The 20,530-nt window shown below is 40.9% G+C and overlaps 1 protein-coding gene across 1 annotated transcript; it reads right to left on the bottom strand.

The window, feature by feature from the left end:
- Positions 1 to 207: 207 nt before the first annotated feature.
- LOC135085421 (peptidylglycine alpha-hydroxylating monooxygenase) lies at positions 208 to 20,243 on the bottom strand. Its single transcript, XM_063980247.1, has 9 exons — positions 19,930 to 20,243; positions 18,710 to 18,767; positions 18,421 to 18,508; positions 16,174 to 16,249; positions 6,455 to 6,581; positions 4,305 to 4,353; positions 3,323 to 3,468; positions 2,045 to 2,234; positions 208 to 434 (listed from the first exon to the last, which is right to left on the bottom strand). Exons 1-9 carry the CDS (start codon positions 20,035 to 20,037, stop codon positions 266 to 268), a joined length of 1,011 nt encoding a protein of 336 aa, XP_063836317.1. The 5' UTR covers positions 20,038 to 20,243; the 3' UTR covers positions 208 to 265.
- Positions 20,244 to 20,530: the final 287 nt, after the last annotated feature.

Genomic DNA, 20,530 nt, shown 5'->3' with positions numbered 1-20,530 from the left:
CATTCCTCGGCTACTTATGATGCTTGTGTTAGGCGTTTAGGAATTTGACCAAGATTTTTATTATAATATTTTAAACATTCATTTTAAACATTATACATTTTTACTATCCCGTGTTAGTGAGAATTTAATAGACAGAGATCGAACTACCAATCATTTAATCTAATCGACAGTGCGATACTGAATCCGTTAAGGCTATTGTCACCATATTTTAGTACGCGGCAAACACAAACATCACCATTTCCGATCACCCATTTACCTCAGTCCTTTACAAGGAGCTGGCTTCGAGATCCGGCACGCGATTGAAGTTCTGCGGCGCGCGCACCCAGTAATAGTAGGGGGGCCCGGCGCTGAAACAGTACTTCTGGTCGAGCGGGTAGGTGTTCTCCACCCAGTACATTAGGTAGAAGTTGCACATCTCGTCTTTGTTTGTTGCGCTGGAAGAACAGAACACAATACGGTTTATAAAAGTACAGAAAATTCTTTTTTCTTAGCTATTTTTTTTTCACTATCAGGTCATTTAATTTCCATTAAAAGGGAACGACCACGTCTAATTTAAGTAGTAATTAGCCTAGACTCCCAACACTGACTAGATTTCTCGAGGAGGAAATGTTCGCAGATTATTCATGGCGCATTGTAGGCCAAGACATCTCTTTGTCTCATGTGCGTCGTATCGGCCGCCAGGTAGAAAATCTGTGGCAGTTAGGGGTCAAAACAATCGTCCGATCTTAACATGGAAGGGTAACAGTAAGGCTAAGAAGTCATGGCGCGATTTTCACTCGCGCCCGCGGCGCTTGCGTGCCCGCAGCTTCTGTAGAATGCAGATACGTATGTAAAAACTAATGCACAAACTCACGACGCGGTTTTCGCCCGCAGCGGGTGCGGTTGTAATCGGGTCCAGCTCCCGTGAGTTTTGAAAACCGCAATTCCACAACCGCCGCGGGCGCGGATGAAAATCGCGCCTTGAGTTCTTAGCCTAACTGTTTATAGTGCACCTAGTAGCTAAAGTTCACTTTTTGACAGGTGACTATTAGCGTAAAGAGACAACTAACGTAGTCGTAGATTAAAAAACAATTTTACAAAATCTTAACTGCAAAAGAAAGTAAGTTACCTAAGTAGGCGTATTGTTCGTGGCATACCTGCAAAATATATGGTGCAGTTGGGTGTTCAAAAGTCGCCTTGCTTGACGGGATTCTTATCGGCTAAGGGGTAATACATCTGGGGCAGTTGGGGGTTAAAACACTTACCCAATCTTAATGAGGGCTATCGTTTTTATACTTAACAGTTGGCACCCCTGGCGATTGACAGGACCTTACTCTACAGTGGCGCCATCTTGATGAGTGCAAATGCAATAGTCCTGCTACCACTTTAGCGCTCACAAGTTGGCGCCACTGCCTTCGACTAGCAAGTGACAGGACCTTACTCTACAGTGGCGCCATCTTGATGAGTGCAAATGCGATAGTCCTCCTACCACTTTAGCGCTCACAAGTTGGCGCCACTGCCTTCGCGACTAGCAAGTGACAGGACCTTACTCTACAGTGGCGCCAACTGGTGAGCGCTAAAACGATAGCCCTCATTGGAAAGGGTTCATGTTGCACCTAGAGGCTAACGTTTTGTTGACAGGTACAGGTTAAAAAACAAAGGTGACTGAGTTTCTTCCACCACTTCTCAGCACCAGCCCATATTTTGTCCCGAAGTAGTGGTAGGGCAAGCTATATTTGGGACGTATACAGGGTGTTAGGTAAATGGGTATATGAGCCGACACTAGCCCATGTTAACATGGTGATATAAATGGTATGGCGAAGTCAGAAATTTGATATCATCATTTTAATTTTTTTAATTTTCATACAAAATAAATTTTATAAAATCCGATTTGTAAAATAATTAAAATGCACATATCAATTTTCTGACTTCACCATACCATTTATATCACCATGTTAACATGGGCTAGTGTCGGCTCATATACCCATTTACCTAACACCCTGTATAAGCGCCCTGGAAAGGGCCTAGGTACTGAATAAAAACTTTGACTTATGACTTGACTTACCCAATCTTAACAGGGAAGGTATGCGTATTGTTCATAGTGCACCTAGCGGCTAGCACGTCTCCTTGCTTTATGGGGGTATTGTCGGCCACGGGGTAAAACATCTGGGGCAGTTGGGGGTTCTTCTTGCCGATTAGTTGCCAAACGTCCCCTGTCGCCTCTCTGCGGACGGCGTACCCTGATACTGCTGTGCCTGGAATGATACAAGATCATTATGAATACAGTGTATCAAAAACATGTCTTGTGAGAAAGAGGATTCATTTTATTGCTCATATACCTTATGAACTTAGTACCTACAGTTCTTTGTATAGAACCATTGTTCGCGCTGCTACATCAGCGCCACCACCGGCGACGCTAGCGCCCCCTATTATAATCAAGCATGCTCCATAGAAAGAGGTCTATGGAGCCGAGAGAATTTTGGTCTATGCGACGACCGCCAACCGAAGCGTCGCTTCCATTTTTTTACCGCCAACAAGAAAGGCTTTATTTTCTGTAATGTACCTATAATATTTTTTAAACCGAAGTAAACCCCAATGTTCACCGAAGAATGGCTTATTATTGAAAAGGCCCCTATTTCCAAGAAACTACAAACTATAATCCTAAGCTCCAACAACCATAACATACGTTCGTTCATTTCAACCAAATGGACCATCTACAGCTTGACAAAGACTTCCTAAAAGCATTTCCACAACGCAACGATCGGCCCTGCGCTGCCCGCATCCAGGTACTTCCCGCGACCTTTTTTAGACCGTCGGTCCTCCTAGTCCTAGTGGGAGGCAGGGTACACATAGCTCGTGAAGCTGGTAATCGCTGGGGCAAAAAATTCTGGAGTGGCGACCACGGGTCCGAAGAAGTAGTATAGAAGGCCATAAACAAATTATCCCGTAAATAAATTGATCAGTCGCGGTCCTATATTTGTATGGGGAAGTCTTTTAACAAATTCGCCCCTTTTTGGACCGGACCGAGTTTACTTACTTTTTTCTGTATGTATAAATTGATTAAAGTGTACATTAGTACTTACCAAGCGCATGAGGATGGTGCAAGCCGTCTCCATTTGTCGTGTTCTTACCTATTGGCTGGTATGGTATAACGCCACCCGTGCCGAGTAGAATCATACCCGCTTGGTGCATGCATCTTTTAAGGCTGATTTACACCAACTTACTTTAACCGTAAATAACAATAACCGGTGATTTTAGTATAAAGTTTGACAGATTGCTGACGTTTGTTACAGTTAAAGATGGTGCAATTCAGCCTTAGTGTTTTTGTATAATATGTACTTACCAAGCGCATGAGTGTGTGTGCGGAACGCGAAGGGGTGAATGACCTTGTTCTCGCGGATGGTGCAAGCCGTTTCCATATGTTCCACCCTGTTGGCGGGAATAACTCCGCCCGTGCCTAGTAGAATGACTCCCGCTTGACGATGCATGCTGAAAGCAAGAAAATATTATTAAGAAAGTTTAGTTTCAAGCTCCAGTCAGTGGCGTTGCTACTAAGGCCTCGAATCCTTATCAGAAAATCTCAATCGAACTGAACTTTTGAAATTTTTCTCCCATTTTGAAAATAAATAGAGAGAATTACGAATTGTTCGATTATAGATGTGCGTTTAATTGTGAAGAGAACGGTCAAAAAATTTATGCTGTATCAGGAATAAAGTAAGTTAATGTCAATAACCTTGATAATACCTAACAAGTTTAGATAGCAGTGGGCCCCATTTTTTATTTGCCCCAGGGCCCATGGTTACCTAGCTACGCCACTGGCTCCAGTACTTGGAAAAGATACCTTAACCTTAGCTTTTATTATTTGTAAGTACGTTTTCAAGTCCCCGTCCGCATTAGAAATTATTTTTAGAGCGTGGTTTTGACGCATAATATAAGAATAAAAATATTGCAATACTTCAGTTGAGTTCAAATTCGAGTCCCAGATAATGTTTTACTAAAGATAAAATAATAAGCGATGTGACGTCACTTAGCAGTGGGTCTCTAATTCATTGGAAGAGCATCGTGTTGACAGATTGATGATGTCATCACGCTTATTTGGTTTTGTGTTTTATTTATACTACACTAAAGTTTAATTCTTTTTAAAGACTTCCAACGCGATCGATAAGCGATTCGTTATTATTAGTAAATTTATCAACACGTGCAACAAAACTAAATCTGTTTTTGCATAACAATTTATAGAAACAAAAGTAAATAAGTCAAGCCTTATAGAAGGAAAACCTTACAAGGAAACTTGTGAATTAGTAAACTAAACAAACATTACTCACGGTTCTTTGGTGTATTTGATGAACACTCCGGAATTGTCCCTTTTGCTCTCTGAAATGAAAGAAAACAACAAAATTGGAGAAAAACAGAAAAAAAATCGGAGGCTCAAACAAAATATGAATTAATCCATTTGCTAATTATTTTTGAGTGACAAAACTGCTGGCAGAACTATTTATTTACACATGGTGAATTGGAATTAGAACATAATCTTGTAAGGGGTTATAAGTAAAGGTCATTTGCAACATTTTAGAATATGCAAAAGTGACCCATTATTGATTTTTTTTAAATCCTAGGTGGTAACTTAAAAACTAAAAGAATGAAGAAAAAACTCGGACGATACTGTTTTTTTTTTCAATTATTTTCTTATATCAAAGGTCTACTTTTTTCACTTTTGCATATAAGTGTCCATATACAAAAAAATGTTGCAAATGACCTGTACTATAACCCCTTACAAGATTATTCTCTAAGTCCACCCTGTATATTTTCTAAGACACTAAAGAAAGCAAGAGCTCTGGCTGGATTCACATTATGATGATAAATACTGGAACTGAAACCAATTAACACACACCTGTTGAAACATATTCCAAGTACATAATGTGAATTCAGCGTCAATAATACAGAACTTTTCATTGAGTGCAGATATTGTGACTTCAAGCGGTCTGAATAAAACGATATTGAGACGAGAAGGATATTAGCTAAGTTTTAGACTAGGCGCAGACCACCATCTTTTAGTTGTCTGATAGTTGGGTCGGGCTGTTAATCAGTATGGAGATGTATGGAAGGAACTGGATTGGCCACACTCTCCGAAGGGATCCCGATCACATCCCCAAGCAGGCTCTGGATTGGAACCCTCAAAGAAAACGCAAAGGTGGTCGTCCCAAAAAAAATTTGGCGGCGCACTGTGGCAGACGAGGCGAAGAAGATCGGCAAGACTTGGAGCGAGATCAAACGCGAAGCTCAAGACCGAATGCGATGGAGGACGGTTGTGGACGCCCTCTGCCCCATCTAGGGGACATAGGACCTTAAGTCAAGTAAGTCAAGCTGTATGGAAGTGCGCACATTACACCGATTTGGTATCAGCCGATACTTCATACAAATTATAATCGGGCCCAACTATCGGCCAACTAAAAGTCGTTAGTCTGCGCCTAGGCTGTTAACATTGCAAAAATCGTTAAAAAGTTTAAAAAAAATTGTGATTTGTGTTTATATTTTTGCCAATGTGTAATATAAATAAACAGTCGCTGATACGTCATAGCACAGAAATATTAACAATACGAATAACATGTAGTTTGTTTACAAATGACAATACGATTATCTGCAGCGATTGTAAACAAACTGCACAATAAGTTAGCAACAGTAAACATACAATGGAATGTGTAAATAGTTTTATCGGTTATTTTTTATTGTGCAATGCGAAAGAAGGCTCGATTAAACTAAATACAATCTTGACCAAAGATTCTGTCTTGTGTTTAGTCTAATTATTGAAATACAACCAATGAGAAGCCTCAATCTATGCTCGAGATTGAATCGAATTTTGAGCGTTGTTTTTTAAAAGGATCTGACTGCTTTATATTATACTCGGCGCAAAGACACGTGCCAGGCGGTGTAAAAACAGTGCTTATCATGTCTTCTCTCGCACTCTCACTGGTTATGGGTCACGTCACACAGAGGCAGGCATAGCGTTGTTTATAATACGTAATAATTAATAAAAAATTGGCGAGTGTGCATCTCTGTTTCAAAAATTACTTATGATGGCCCCGCCTGCCACAAGTCTCTGCATCGAGTATAGTAACTAAAGCCTGGTCCGTGAGCACGTAGAATTTTGTCCAATGACCCCAAGCTACCCATCCTTATCGCTCGCGCGTAATTATGTTGCTGTCGCGCTCGCACACTCACTGCGGGCGCCCGTCGCACAGTCGCGACAGCAATATAATTACGCGCGAGCGATAAGGACCAGGCTTTAGCTGCCCCAACTTTGTACCGCCTATGTTCATCAGAAATAATATTTCTATAGTGGTTAAGGCCGCGGGAAGTACCTGGACCTGGATGCGGGTAGCACAGAACCGGTCGTTGTGGAAATCCTTAAGGGATATCTTTGTCCAGCAGTGGACGTCATTTGGCTGAATCGAATGATAGAAGTATAGATACACACCTGGGAATTTGTGCATGTAATGTATCTGCAGCACCAGGTATTTGATCTGCGAGTCCTTTCCGATCAGGAAGCCGACGTCTTTGGGCAGCTGCAGGCTCGGAGCGTCGCGGGCCCAAGCGTACACGATCTGAAGATTTCAATTGTTAAGTTTTTATTTTTTGATTAAGTACTACCACAGAATAATAATAAGTACTACGTACAGAAGTTTTACTTCGCGAAGGTATTTAAGAAAATGTATGCTGAATGTCATTAACAATATGGTGTAATTTAGCCTGTCTCAAGAGTCAAGCACCATTTTGTTGACAAACGTCAGTGATCGGCACTTGTCGGCACTGCGCCGAAGCTATAGGGCTGACTTGGTAAAATGATGTGACGTGATCACGTGAGGTGCCAAACTGCGGAAAATGGCGGAGGAAATACCATGATTTAGCATGAATTATCATGAATAATATTAACTATTTATTTACCTCTCAGTGTCTTGAGGCAACTTAAAAAAGTACATTCTGTGTTTTTATTATTATTTAGGCAGTTAAATACTGCACAGTATTTAGTACACCATTTTCTTTATTTTCTTCCATCATACACAAGAATACGCGTGCGTGAGTCAATGTTCGCTCGTATGTGAAGCCTTGTCGAATAGTATCCTGTAGGTGGGCCATCGCGCGTGTTTTGTTTTCGATGTAAACTCGCGGAGATGAACAGGCCTGGTACTACACTTAATTGCTATACCAACTTGACCTTCACTGGTTGGGTTTTTATTGGCGGTCAAGCTGTAGATCCTGGCTACACAAGAGTTGCAGCGGTGGGAACGAGAGGGAATAGTCCCTTAAACTAAACAATCTGGAAATCTTGTCTCGGAAATGATGATGATACTAGAAATTACAAAAGTTTTTTGATAGTCACTATGCTTGCGAAAGATTTAGTAAAAATCTTTTAATCTTATATCTCGGCATCTCGCAATGTGCGCTTATATATTATGTTGAAACCGAAAATTCGTTGGAATTTACAATTTCAAGAGATTTTAACGATATTTTTATTTATTTATTTATACTTTAATGCCAAAATTTTAACAGTAGGCGAACTATTATTTAAATAAAATAACGAATAATGAAATAATAGGGAGAATCGGTCTACTGTAAGGTTTGTTGGATACCTATCCTACTTAATATTACAGATACGAAAGTTTGTATGAATGTCTGGATGTTTGGTACTCTTTCACGCAAGAACTACTAAACGGATTTTGATGAAACTTTACACAATAACATTGGGCTATAATTTATGACAATTTGTGACAAACGCGGGTGACGCCGCGGGCAAAAGCTAGTGTCTAAAATAATTAATGAAACTTTAATTCAATTTTGTTGTGCTTTCACACGATGTCTACTCTCACAGTCTAGCTTTTACTGTTGTAAAATAACAGTTGAATAAAATAATGTTACGGTTAAATAACCGTGAAATAGCAGTAGATAGTCGTTTTGTAAAATCACACAATGTAGGATGACCTTGGCGGCCTGCCGTTTTAGCATATTGGTATAAAGTATATTATTCAAAGTACATAGGCGTAATAAAGAAACTAGGTGTTCCCGCAATACGAATGTCAACATCAATAATTCGTGACACCCAAAGTAGCCAAAAAGTTCGCAACAGGTCCCTGTTACGACTAGAATGAGGTTGTGTTGTAAACTTTTTCCACTTTAGGTGTAACGAACTACACTCTACATCAAATAAATCGCACCTCCCGCGACAAGCTTCAAACGTATGCATCCCCACTTCCCAACAATATTGGCACTATTTAAAAGCCTAGTTCTAAACTTCATTTCATTAAAGGAAGCGTTTTTACCCCAAAAATGTGTCTGTAAAAGGATCCAGAGTCACTTCTTAAAAAAAATAGGTAGTTACGCTAGAGCCAACTTTTATGGCTATAAACTGTTAAGTTGGGATAAATCGTTATCCATCTGTTAAAGAGGACACATGAGATCATTATTTGGTTTTATAACCATAAAAATTGGTCTAATTGATTCCAGAGGTGAGCCCAAAGTGAGGTCTGTTTTCAAGTCACATTTATGGTAGGTAATATGTTAATTAGAAATTTAGAAATTAAATGTGTTTTTTCTTTAAGGATATTTATTGGGCTTTCAAATAACACCAATATTGTTGGGGCACCATGATTGTGTCAGAAGAAAATCTTTAAAGTTCGCGTCGCGGAAGGTGCGATTTATTTGATGTTGAGTGTATTTGACGCTGACTGTACATCAGAGTCATTAGACGTAAATGTTGATCCTGAGACCCTTATTTCATACGAAATAAGCGCGATGTTTACAGTGCAAATATTGAACTTGATGTACTATTAAGTGTACTGGTTTTACTTACATTATTATTTTTGTTTGTATTGAACGGCTGTTCTAGTTCAATAGTGATGTCATCGCGAATAGTTTCAACTTTTATCGATTCTACCGATTCTATTGTGATCGCCGCCATAATTATGTTACCCTGTTACAATTCACCTCCCAGATCTGCAGGTAGATAGTGCAGTATCTGTCGATCGATGTTCTACTTTATCTAGGTCGAGGGCGCAAACAGATTTATCTAGGACCTAGATTCTAGGTCTAGAGGTTAAGATAGCTAAAGTATTATTTCTGCTTTATAGCAGGGATGCTATGGATGGGGTGCGATGGTGAGGGACCTCCCCGTGGTGCATCCCGGGCAACGTCCGCGTGCTCTGTCTCCGCCCCTCTCTCGCGTCCGACAAAGTAAAGGGACCGGCACCAGCCGAAGTATCCTCACCCCCTGCTGCGACAACATCCATTGGCCCTGCCACACGGACTAAAAGAGTTGCGCCTGCCACTCTAGCGGAGGCAGTGGCGGCTCCCTGTGCGAGAACTACTCGTTCCAATAAGGTGTGTTCCGACCCCAAGACGGCGCCTACACTGTCCCCTGCTGCTGAGCCCTCCTCGGCAGCCGTGGCTCCTGCGTCATCTGCATCTGGGGGCCGCGCTCGAAGAAAACGGGGCAATGTTTCATCTGCCCCCGCGTCTTACCCAGTGGCTCCCCGCCCCTTGCCACCGCCGCCAGCGTCCATGGATGCCGGCTGGTCTGAGGTGGTGAAGCGGGGCAAGAAGAAGAAGAAGGGCAAAACTAAGGCCCTCCCAGCTAAGCCGCAACCGGCCAAAAATCAGAGAACCGGCCCTGGCCGCACCAAGGGTAATGCGCGGAGGGTGCGCGTCCCACGGACAGCGGCCATAGCCATCACTATGACTCCGGAGGCCGCCCGATGTGATCCACCTCGCGACTTTGTCTGGTTCATGCACATGGCCAGACAGCAGGTGGATCTAGCCGAATTAGGCATAATGGACGGCCTTCGGTTTAAACCGAGCCAGTCAGCCACAAAACTCTTGGTTTTATCCAGCTCAGATGCAGAGGAAAAGGCAGACAAACTGGCAGCCGCTCTGCGAGCAGTTCCAGTTTTCGGAGAGGACACGGTAACCATTAGGCGACCGATTAAGTCCGAGGACCTCCGTCTCACGGGTCTTGATGACTCCACCGGGGCAATGGAGGTCTCGGCAGCTATCGCGAGTAAGGCGAACTGCCCACTGGAGGCTATATCAGTGGGTAAAATCAGTCAAGCCAGAGACACCCGCAGTGTAGGGGTTGCAAGTCCCGGTACTAAGGAGTGTTACTGAATTCCCGGTACCAGGTCTAAGCCAGTACCGGGAAAACCGGGAAATTCGGGAATTTCGGTACCCACGTGAATGGTTATTATTTATTAAAACAAATTACCTAATTTGTACGTAATTTTAATAAAAATGTAAATAGGTTAACAAAAATATTAAACTTTTTCTGTTCAGTTCAATTGGTTTGTTACCTTAATAATAAATCAGTCCAAACAGTTACACAACACGACAAAACTAGTTATAAATGCCTATTAAAAATCATAACCGCCATATTCATAAAAAGCAACAATCGTTTAATCAACCTATTTTAGTTAAAATATGTTTTCTCACTTTCTATCAATGTCAAATACTGGCAGCGACAAGAGTTAGAGTAGGCGCACACCGTTGATTTTTAGTTGGCCGATAGTTGTGCCCGATTTTAATTTGTATGAAGATTCGGCCAAATCGAATCGGCGCGGCGTAGTGTGCGCACTCCCATACATGCCCATACTGATCAACTGCCCGACTAAACTATCGGCCGACGAAAAAACAACGGTGTGCGCCTACTCTTAGGGACAAAACATAAATTAACTAAATTAGGTTTATAAAAAAACACGCTGTTGAAAGAAATAATAAGTAGTATCTAAGTACAATCAGATAAAACAATCAGTCTTAAAAGGATAGTAGGTAATGAATTAGGAACATTATTAAAATTTTTTCATTTGTTGATAGTGTGTACGTAAAAACATGATGGCATCTAGTCAAAAAATTGTTATTAAAAATAAATTATTGAAGTCCCGAAAGTACCGAAAGTCCCGGGAATTGCATCGTCAGTACCGGAACTAGATAAAGGATTAGATTATCGGGAATTCCCGGGAAAAATGAGTACCGGGATTTCCCGGGAGCAAACCCTACCGCAGTGTCATAGTGCGGGTACCCGCTCAAGCAGCGAAGGAGCTGGCTAAGAGCCGGCTACTGATAGGGTGGGCTTCGGTGCAGATAACCCTGCTTAAACCGAGGCCGTCTAGGTGTGTCGCCTGCTGGGGCACTGGCCATACGGCCTTCAAGTGCACGGCTGGAATTGACCGCAGTGGATTCTGCTTCCGCTGCGGAGAAGAGGGCCATAAGGCCAAGGTGTGCTCAGCCAAGAACCCCCGCTGCCTTTTATGCGTAGCGGCTGGGAAGGCGCCGGAGCACATTCTGGGGGCAAAAAACTGCCCCCAGGCCGCCGCAAAAGCCTAAGTCGGTGCCACAGAATGGCACGGCGGCTAACCTTATGGAGGTGGACACGGGGGTGTCCGCCTCCTAACGATGAGGCCCGAAGTGCGCGCGAAGTCCCCGCGCGCTTTGGAGAGAGGGTGTCCTATTCAGACGCCTTATGGGAGAGGCTGCGGCTGTAGCGTGGGGGCACGCACCCGAACAATTTGTTTGACTCGCGGTGTGCCCCACTAAGCGCGACCAGAGGGACCCGACTGGTTTTTAGTGGGTAGGCCCTGCTCTTCTAGCAGGGAGAGCCCCACATAACCCATTGGCCCCCCCGAGCCATTGGGTATGCAACTCAATGCATTTTCCAGTCGAAAAAAAAAAAAAAAAAAAAAAGGGATGCTATGGATATTCGTAACCGTAAACGAATCTTTCAGATATCCGAAAAAATATATGCCATTTAGTATCAAAATTTTTTTAAATTACTTTTTATTCGATGTAAATTGGGCGGCCATGAATGAACCGTGTTTTTTTTTTTATGTGATAGGAGGCAAACGAGCAGACGGATCACCTGATGGTAAGTGATTACCGTCGCCCATAGACAACTATTGCGAATTGCATTCTAAATCACAGATATCTTTAACTTTCGGATATCCGAAATAAAAAAATATCCGTAACCGTAACCGAAACCGGTATAATATTATTCCTATATCCGTAACCGTATCCATAACCGAAACTACATATCCATAACATCCTACTTTATAGAGCACCGTAGAGTCAGTAAGGACAGGTAGTAGTTTTCTGGGCAGGGCAGTAAATTGTTAGTTTCTTCTTCCAGCAGATATGTTATCCCAAAGAGGAGCTTTATATTTGGGATGCTAGACGATAAAACGACTGAAAAGAGTGTCTACGCGAATTTAAATGTCAAATGATTTCATTTCACAGAACATCACATCATTGATTGATTGTTCCATAGAATGATGCTTTATTACGCCGAAGTTTAAATTGACGGATATTAGTAACAAAATTCACCGAAAACGCACTTACCGATATATAATATATATATTAATTATTATTTATGTCAACAATACCTACGCTTACCGCACTTACTAATAATACATCAAAAGATAAATCAAACATCGATATAACAAGCAAATCTTTAGGTATTGTTGTATTAATATAATCAAAACCGAGTATGCACATAGGAGACTCCAGTCAGGCCCGCCGCTAGCTGTTTCGTCGCCCGCGTGCAAAACCGATTATGCCGCCCTACGACTACCTACTTAATGAGTTTTGTCAAAAAAAAGGCTAATTTAATTGATGTTTTCTCATTTTTCATGCTATGACATATTTTCTTAAACTTAATAGTCCAATCAATTGGTATTTTTTTCCTGCAAAAGGTGGAAAGTAAAATGTTTTAATGTGTATTAAGTATATTTTTATGTATGGGCTAGTTATGAAAAAAGTATGTTTTCGAACTCGAGAGGTCAGAGCGTTAGTCACCATCTTGAGTTAAAGGGCCGAACATTAATTATTTTTTACATTTAACGCTTCAATAGTTGACTATATGAGAAAAATGTCTTTGAGAAAAAGTTAAACAAGGTAGAAAATTTTCATTTGCACAAAAATCATCGTAGTAGCCTCCCCATCCCTCTTGGGTAGAGGGACGGTGCACACGAGTGTGCGATAGCAGGGAGGGTTAGTGGTGGACGTTTCGTGTGCTACTCCCGCTCTAACCGCACTGGAGCAATGAAGGGTGCGGGAGCAACCCGCTCAATTTCCTCTCCCTTACCCAGATGGGCGCTTACCCGCTTTGATCGGGAGATGGCCAAGGAGGCTGCATTCGTATGCGATAGTCACGGACGGTGATATGGCGGCCATCCAATTAAGAAAATCGTTAATTGAGGTGTGTGATGTTAACATGCCTCGATCACGCTACCGCACACCTTGTCGTGCTGTCTACTGGTGGTCGGCTGAACTAGCTGAGCTGCGTTCACTCGTAGCTGGCGTAAACGTTCACGAGACCCGTCATATGGCTTGCCTTTATGAAATCGGAGCCGCCAAAGACCGAGCGAGGGCAGAAATGCTCGCAAGTTTGGACGACGATACTAACTGTGGGAGATTTTATGCTAGAAACCAACTACAGCCTATTGGTCCTCCACTGACTAAAGAGCAGGCTCTGCTAGACAAGGTTTTGCGAGCGCTCTTCCCGAACCATTTTGCCTTTTTCGCTCTACCATCCATGATAGATTCCCGCAGTGTCAACTCAGCTGTGGAGGGAGCCCCTCTTTGCCTGCCTAGGCTGGATAACTATGCCTGCTGCGCAAGGAAGGCCGTCCAGGTAACTCAACATCGGATATGACTGGGTACAAAGCGGCGCCCTCCTCCCGGGCGTAGATGTTATCAGTTATGCAGGTGACACTCGTCACAGCCTGAGGGATTGTATGGACGCGGCCAATTTGGCGACCACTGCCAGCACTTAAATTGCCTGCGCGCGTCTGGAGACTGGAGTGTTTCTCCTAACGCCCATATTATTTTACCGTGGATGGAGTCAGGATAGAAGTTAAGGTTCAGAGCAATTGTCTGGGCCTGATAGTCGGATAGCCGGTGTCAGTTTGACCCTCATTTTGCCATACTGTCATAGCGCCTACTTAAGGCCGCGGATGCTTTATCGTGGGGGGGTTCGAGAGCCAAATGGCGGCTCCTTTACGCCAGCATTTTGAAAAGCATTGCGCTTTACGGGGCTCTCATATGGGTTGACATCCTCGACAGAAGTCGAGAGCGCGCGCGCGCGCCCAAACGCGCCCTCACTCCGTCGGCGGCGGAGGGGTCAGATGAGGGGACAATATGATCGCTTCCTGATTCCTCTCCACGATGATGGTCAGCGGCTGATAGTGTGGGGGTGCCCCCGCCTGCATTGCACACACCATCTCCTCCGTCAGACGGGAACAGCTGCGTGATCCCAGCTGTTCTAAGCGCCCTGAGCTTCTCTTCTCGGAAGCTCTGAGCGCCCGATTTGCCGCCCCCCTGGGCGTGCCGCCCGCGTGCGGTGCACGCATTGCACGCCCGCTTGCGGCGGCCCTGACTCCAGTAATGCTTTTAGACTGAGTTCATAATAACCTAGCATTCTTTATGTCAAGGCCATAACATATTGATTACACAAGATTTGGGCAGATGCTGGTATTGTATAAAATTTGATATTTAGAATTCAAATCCGTTCGATCACCTTGAAATAGCCATTGCAATCGCTGCATAATATTTATTAAAATACATATTTTCTGTTGAATAAATTAATACATAAATAAATATCCTTGGACATTTTACACTGCGCCTCTAGTCCCAAACTAAGCAAAGCTAGTACTAGATAATGGACCTAAACATACTTAAATACTTTTTTATAAATACATTCATATACTTACATAGAAAACACAGAATAATAGGCATGTTCTATAGCGGCCCACCCACACTTCGCCAGGTTGAATTATTTGCTATGTCCAAAAATGTTTATTCTTTTATTCGAACCGCCTCTGTGGTATGGACAAGTTTTGATGTCCCAATAAATAATATGTTCGATATCCAGTGGGGGAAAAACGACCTTTTCGGTTTGCTTTATAGGGCTTGTTTTATGTCCGCATGGTTTAGCAAATCACCGTCTTATTAAGTTTGTCGTCGCCTCATTGTGGTTAAAAAGCCCAGTCATACAACAAAAAGTAACAATCAGCCATATCGATTGATCCGTTACTACGAGCTATGTCCGTCGTCCATAGTTCCTTACGTTTTAAAGTAGGTAGTTAAATGTAGGTGTAGACGATCTGGTGAAGGTCGCGGGAGGTGCCTGGATGGGGCCGGCGCAGAACCGGTCATTGCGGAAATCCTCTTTTGTCCAGCAGTGGACGTCATTTGGCTGAAACGAAGGTATACACGAAGCAAAGCTTACGAATTTAACTGTCAGATACTTAGGCTGAGTTGCACCATCTTATTTTAACTTTGACAAACGTCAAAAATCTGTCAAAATCCATACAAAAAGCACCGGTTATCGTCATAGTTACCGTCAAAGTTAGGTGGTGCTACTCAGCTTTAATATTATAAATATACCAGTCGACGAAACACATGATGTGCCTTGCGTGCCCAAGTAACTGCACGCAGGAAGATTTAATGAAGGCTATTGACAAAGACACTCTTGTGGCGGAGTTTTGGGCTGACACTGTGTAGGTTTTTTGTCGACACGACTATATGGTTTCACAGACCTTCGATCAAATGGTATTCGATATGGCGGAGGTAACCCACGTCATTTGGCTAAAACCACAGAATAATAATAAGTACTACGTACAGAAGTTTTACTTCGCGAAGGTATTTAAAAAAATGTATGCTCAATGTCATTAACAATATGGTGTAATTTAGCCTGTCTCAAGAGTCAAGCACCATTTTGTTGACAAACGTCAGTGATCGGCACTGCGCCGAAGCTATAGGGCTGACTTCGGTAAAATGATGTGACGTGAGGTGCCAAACTGCGGAAAATGGCGGAGGAAATACATGATTTAGCATGAATTATCATGAATAATATTAACTACTTATTTACCTCTCAGTGTCTTGAGGCAACTTAAAAAAGTACATTCTGTGTTTTTATTATTATTTAGGCAGTTAAATACTGCACAGTATTTAGTACACCATTTTCTTTATTTTCTTCCATCATACACAAGAATACGCGTGCGTGAGTCAATGTTCGCTCGTATGTGAGGCTTTGTCGAATAGTATCCTGTAGGTGGGCCATCGTGCGTGTTTTGTTTTCGATGTAAACTCGCAAAGATGAACAGGCCTGCTAAAACGAACGAATATGTAGGTGTAAATGAAATGATATTTAAGTACCTGAGATCCCTCCCGGCAGGGGCTGGCCGTGTTGTACTGGTCGTCAATGTCGTTACTCTGCATTTCTCCACAGCTCCTGGAAATGAAATATTCTTACTATCTGTTTTAATTTAAGGCACATTTAGACGGTGTTTTACTTTAAGCGTCAGGCGCCATGAGAGCTGTTTTTATTTCAGGCGCGTAGGCGTTGACCATCGGGCAAGATGTGTTCGCAATATCATAGTAACGTAGCAAGCAAAGCAATCGCAAGTTAGATCTGTGTTTTTTGTTTAACAGAGTAGTTAACGCGCGTCACTGCGCTGTGAAATAGGTACGTGGTTTTCACGGGCCCTCATTAAGGCTTTAAATGCAAAGCAAGTAACCATAGTAAATTATTATCCTGATTATTTTTCGACCTTATGACAAGTGGATTAAGAACGAAATCTAGTGCCATTAAACCGCCAATGCCGTTTTATAACTGATGAGTAGATAACTGATAATACAGCCTAACTACTCGCGACAAAGTCGAAGTTGTTAGACAAGTTAGTAGTTAAAAGTAGGTCTCTAACCAAATAGTGTCAAGTGTTAGAACTACTTAATCAAAGAGCACTTACTTAGCCCTTTTAACTAGATTGGAAGGGACCAGTGAATACAGTGGATATCAACTCAAGTCGATAGAGGTAGCGGGTTCGATGCCCGCATTGTGCAAAATTGTTTTTCAACATTAATAAGCCTCAAGGTTAAAAGAAAGTTACATTAAACATAATAATTTTATTGAAGAATGTTCACTAATTTTGTTTTTTAGCTTTCTGTATTCTCTGTTAAAAATAAAAAATACACGTGAAAGAATTATTTCGATACGTCAATTAGTTTCCAAGATATTGAATTTTAAAAGTGCGGGCGGCGGCCGGCCCGCCATTTTATGCGCGTGACGTCATATTACAACGACTGGCTTATATTTGTATGGGTGGAATCTTGCAAGCTGAATTAAGACCCACTTCCAGGCAACCGATTAAGCTGAAATTTCGCAAACACATGTGATTTGGATGACCATGCAATATTATGATGACATGGAGCTGATCTGATGATGGAGCTGGAAGGTGGCCATAGGAACTCTATAATAAAACGACTTAAATGCATCGAGTTTGGGCTCGTTCGTTTTGTATTGATGAGTATTTTAATTCTATATAGTAATCGGGGTCTAATGTTGGAGCTGGAAGGTAATTCGCAATAAAACGACACAATCGCATCAACTTTGGGTTTGGTTCAATTTTAATTTCTGTGATGGGTCTGGGTCTTAATATGTATAATAAGTTTGTATTTACAAAAAAAAATTATTTAAGTATGTTTATATCCGTTTTCTTGTGAGCGGACGCTGTGAATGTACGTCACACGGGGTCACGTGACCGTCGGCGGGACTCAATATTTAAGCGAACTTTGAATGCCTATAAAATCATAACTACTGGGTATTTTTGAATGAAATAAAAACTAATGTATTTGTAAATGTAAAAGCTTAACTGTAACATAGGTTTCAAGTGATTTTGCATACCTAGTAACATTCTCAATTATCCTAAAAGCCTTTGTTTTTTTTTATTGAATGTATCGGAGAATACAATCAAATGAAAGTATCGGTAAGTAGGTACCTAGTATGCAGTACAAATAAACGAAGGCCCACGATACGGGCTTCACTTTAAATTGATAACAAAATCGATTAAGCTTCGTTGTATTTTATTGCATAAACCACTTTTCAATCTGCAGTAAACTAGATGAGTAAAAAAAGTAATTGAATTAAACAAATTGTCATAACAAAACAAATAGGTACATTAATTGACTGAAATATTCAAAAGGCATTAAACCTCTGAATTGGCATTAAATAGTACCTGCCTAAAGTTGCAAGACCTAATTAAAATTACGTACCTATTTTACGAAATATTCACAACCAAAAAACCTGCTGTTTGAGAAATGGATGTTCATGGAGCCTGCTCGATGCAATTTATGTTATGCAAACAAGTTTTTTTGTGTTTATCAGTTTGAAGTATTTCGTCAATCAAGCTAATAATAACCATACTATCCTCAAACAATCTATCTTCTATCAATGCATTATGTACTTGAATGAGACAATTTTAAGCGCTGCTTTCAATCTTTGTAAATGATAATGATACAATAACACATCAGTGAATGAGGAGTTCCCCAGGGGTCTTATCGCTAAAAGAATAATTGACAAGTGTCAGCACAGATCTGAAAGAGAATAAAAGTAAAAAATCTCACCAAACAGGATCGTCAGTTCCAGGCTCCGAGCATCCATACAACAGCATGTGGTGAGCAGTGTGCATTGTAGCATTAGGTTCAAATCCCACTGAAAATTAAATATGGTTTTAATCCTTCAAGCTCCGCGAATCTAGACACAATAGGTAATCAATTGTTACGTGACAGCCGGTTACCGCTTGGGGGCTGAGAGGTTAAACAGAGTCCTGTATGTTACCATGCATTACAATTCAAAGAATATTGTGATATTAGAAACAGTAATTTTAAAAGATAAATCTAGTAGATTTCTTACCTATGTAATAGTTGTTGCGAGGAGAGATCCTGATTGGGGTGCAGAGGTAAAGCTCATCCTAAAAAAAATCAAGTTCATAAGTCTTCTAACCCTGGGTTGCACTTACAACTATAACAAATATCAAACTGTCTTTCAAACTCCATACAAAAACACTGGTTATAGTCGAAGTTAAGGTGGTGCAACGTAGCCTAGAAGCTTATGAGCAGTTTCATGTCCTAAAAATTAGTGCCTACCCAAAATGTAGTTATAACATTTCTAAGAAGATGTGATTCTTATAAGTACATCTCAATGTTGCATATTAAATTAGATAGGTACGTAAAAAATCTTATTCATAGTTTGTTGCTAGGCTAGGTTTATTCAAATGTGTTACAAAACAAACCTCTGTATAAATAAAAATAGATTATTTTTAACTGTGCTGTTTTGTAGAGACCTTTAATTCAAGGTTGATAGAAGATATATCAACGTCAACAGCAATATAATAAGGCTCTTACTCCCACACTGCTTATCTGGATGACCATTATGATAAGGGGGAATATTTGATGAAACACTCAGAATCTTAATTATAATTACTGATTAGTTTACCAGTAACCACTCAAGTTTAATTAATGAAATGTTAAAATACTCTGTGGTTCCATGATGCAAAGTAAACATGTCTGTCTGTACTTTTCAATGTTTAAATAAATTAACCAATTTAGATGACTTTTGGTAAGTATAGAGATAGTTTGGAATCCAGGGAAAACAAAGGATAGATTCAAGTGTTGAGTTTTTAAGAGGGACACACCGAATAGTCTTTCCGAGATGTAGCTACTTAACGTTCACGCAGGTGTAGTAGTGGGCAAAAGTTAATTGTACATAAATTCTGTCTCTTAGTTAAGTAAAAATGAAATGTATGTACCTAGTAGTTATGCATTAGGACTGTGTTTAAATGCCGTAAAATTGTAACTGCAAGTTCACATTTTGGCATACTATTACATAGCCTGATAAGTTCACCAGTTCGAATTTGATTATGGACTTTTTTTAGTTGCACAAAAAAAATTTATGAAGAAGTTTAATTACAGTATTGCAGTACAGTTATAACAGTGCAGTGCAGATAAAAATTTAAGCAGTTTATTTGAAATGTCCTCTAAGCTAACAGCACAACCTTTATTTTATCATTTACTCTGAATATTACTTGAAAACAAGGAACAAAAAATATTTAGATAATTTAAATTTTAACTTACTCTGTGAGGCCAAACATTTGGCATGAGAAAATCATATGTATCGACTTCGTAGGCGTATACATAACTAAAATATGCACACACAAGGATGGGTAAACCCAAGAAATTCATTTTTTAAGTAAAAATTTTAATAGTTACACTCGCGTTTTGCGGTACTCCCCACCGCGACGAATAGTCAGCGCGTAGGTACGTGTTAATTTTATTTAGCGGTAAAATAAAATGAAAACTTGCGCGTAGCTTATCTACTTCGAAGTTCGATTTGCATTGAGATGTGTGTGTTTACGTATTTTTATCGCACTGAAAAACCAACCAGCGAGCGATCGATCGTTGTGATTTACGTCATTCGGGTGTTGTCAACGTCAAAAAAATCTCCTAAAAAAATAGGAGTTGTCTAATTTATTCTAATATATCTAATTAATTCCATTGAACCTTAAAATAAAGGACAAACTGACTTAATATATTGTTTGTATTTTATTTTATGTAGATTTATCCAACATAAAAGATTATATTTTATCACTTTTCAGCAAGTCAAAATACACATTTTCACGATTCTGCGCACCACAAACTGATTTAAAAAAAAAAAGGTGTATTACAAAAATCAGTA

Source organism: Ostrinia nubilalis, chromosome 1, assembly GCF_963855985.1.
Source record: "Ostrinia nubilalis chromosome 1, ilOstNubi1.1, whole genome shotgun sequence".
Taxonomy (NCBI): domain Eukaryota; kingdom Metazoa; phylum Arthropoda; class Insecta; order Lepidoptera; family Crambidae; genus Ostrinia; species Ostrinia nubilalis.
The sequence above is the reverse complement of the archived record's forward strand: the minus strand, read 5'-3'. Positions and strand labels throughout refer to the sequence as shown.

Coding starts and splice junctions, on each gene's coding strand:
- LOC135085421 (XM_063980247.1), bottom strand. CDS start 20,037: ATGAATTTCTTGGGTTTACCCATCCTTGTGTGTGCATATTTTAGTTAT. Junction 4,354..6,454: donor TTACATGCACAAATTCCCAG/GTGTGTATCTAT, acceptor CTTTCATTTCAG/AGAGCAAAAGGGACAATTCC. Junction 2,235..3,322: donor CACACACACTCATGCGCTTG/GTAAGTACATAT, acceptor GTATCATTCCAG/GCACAGCAGTATCAGGGTAC.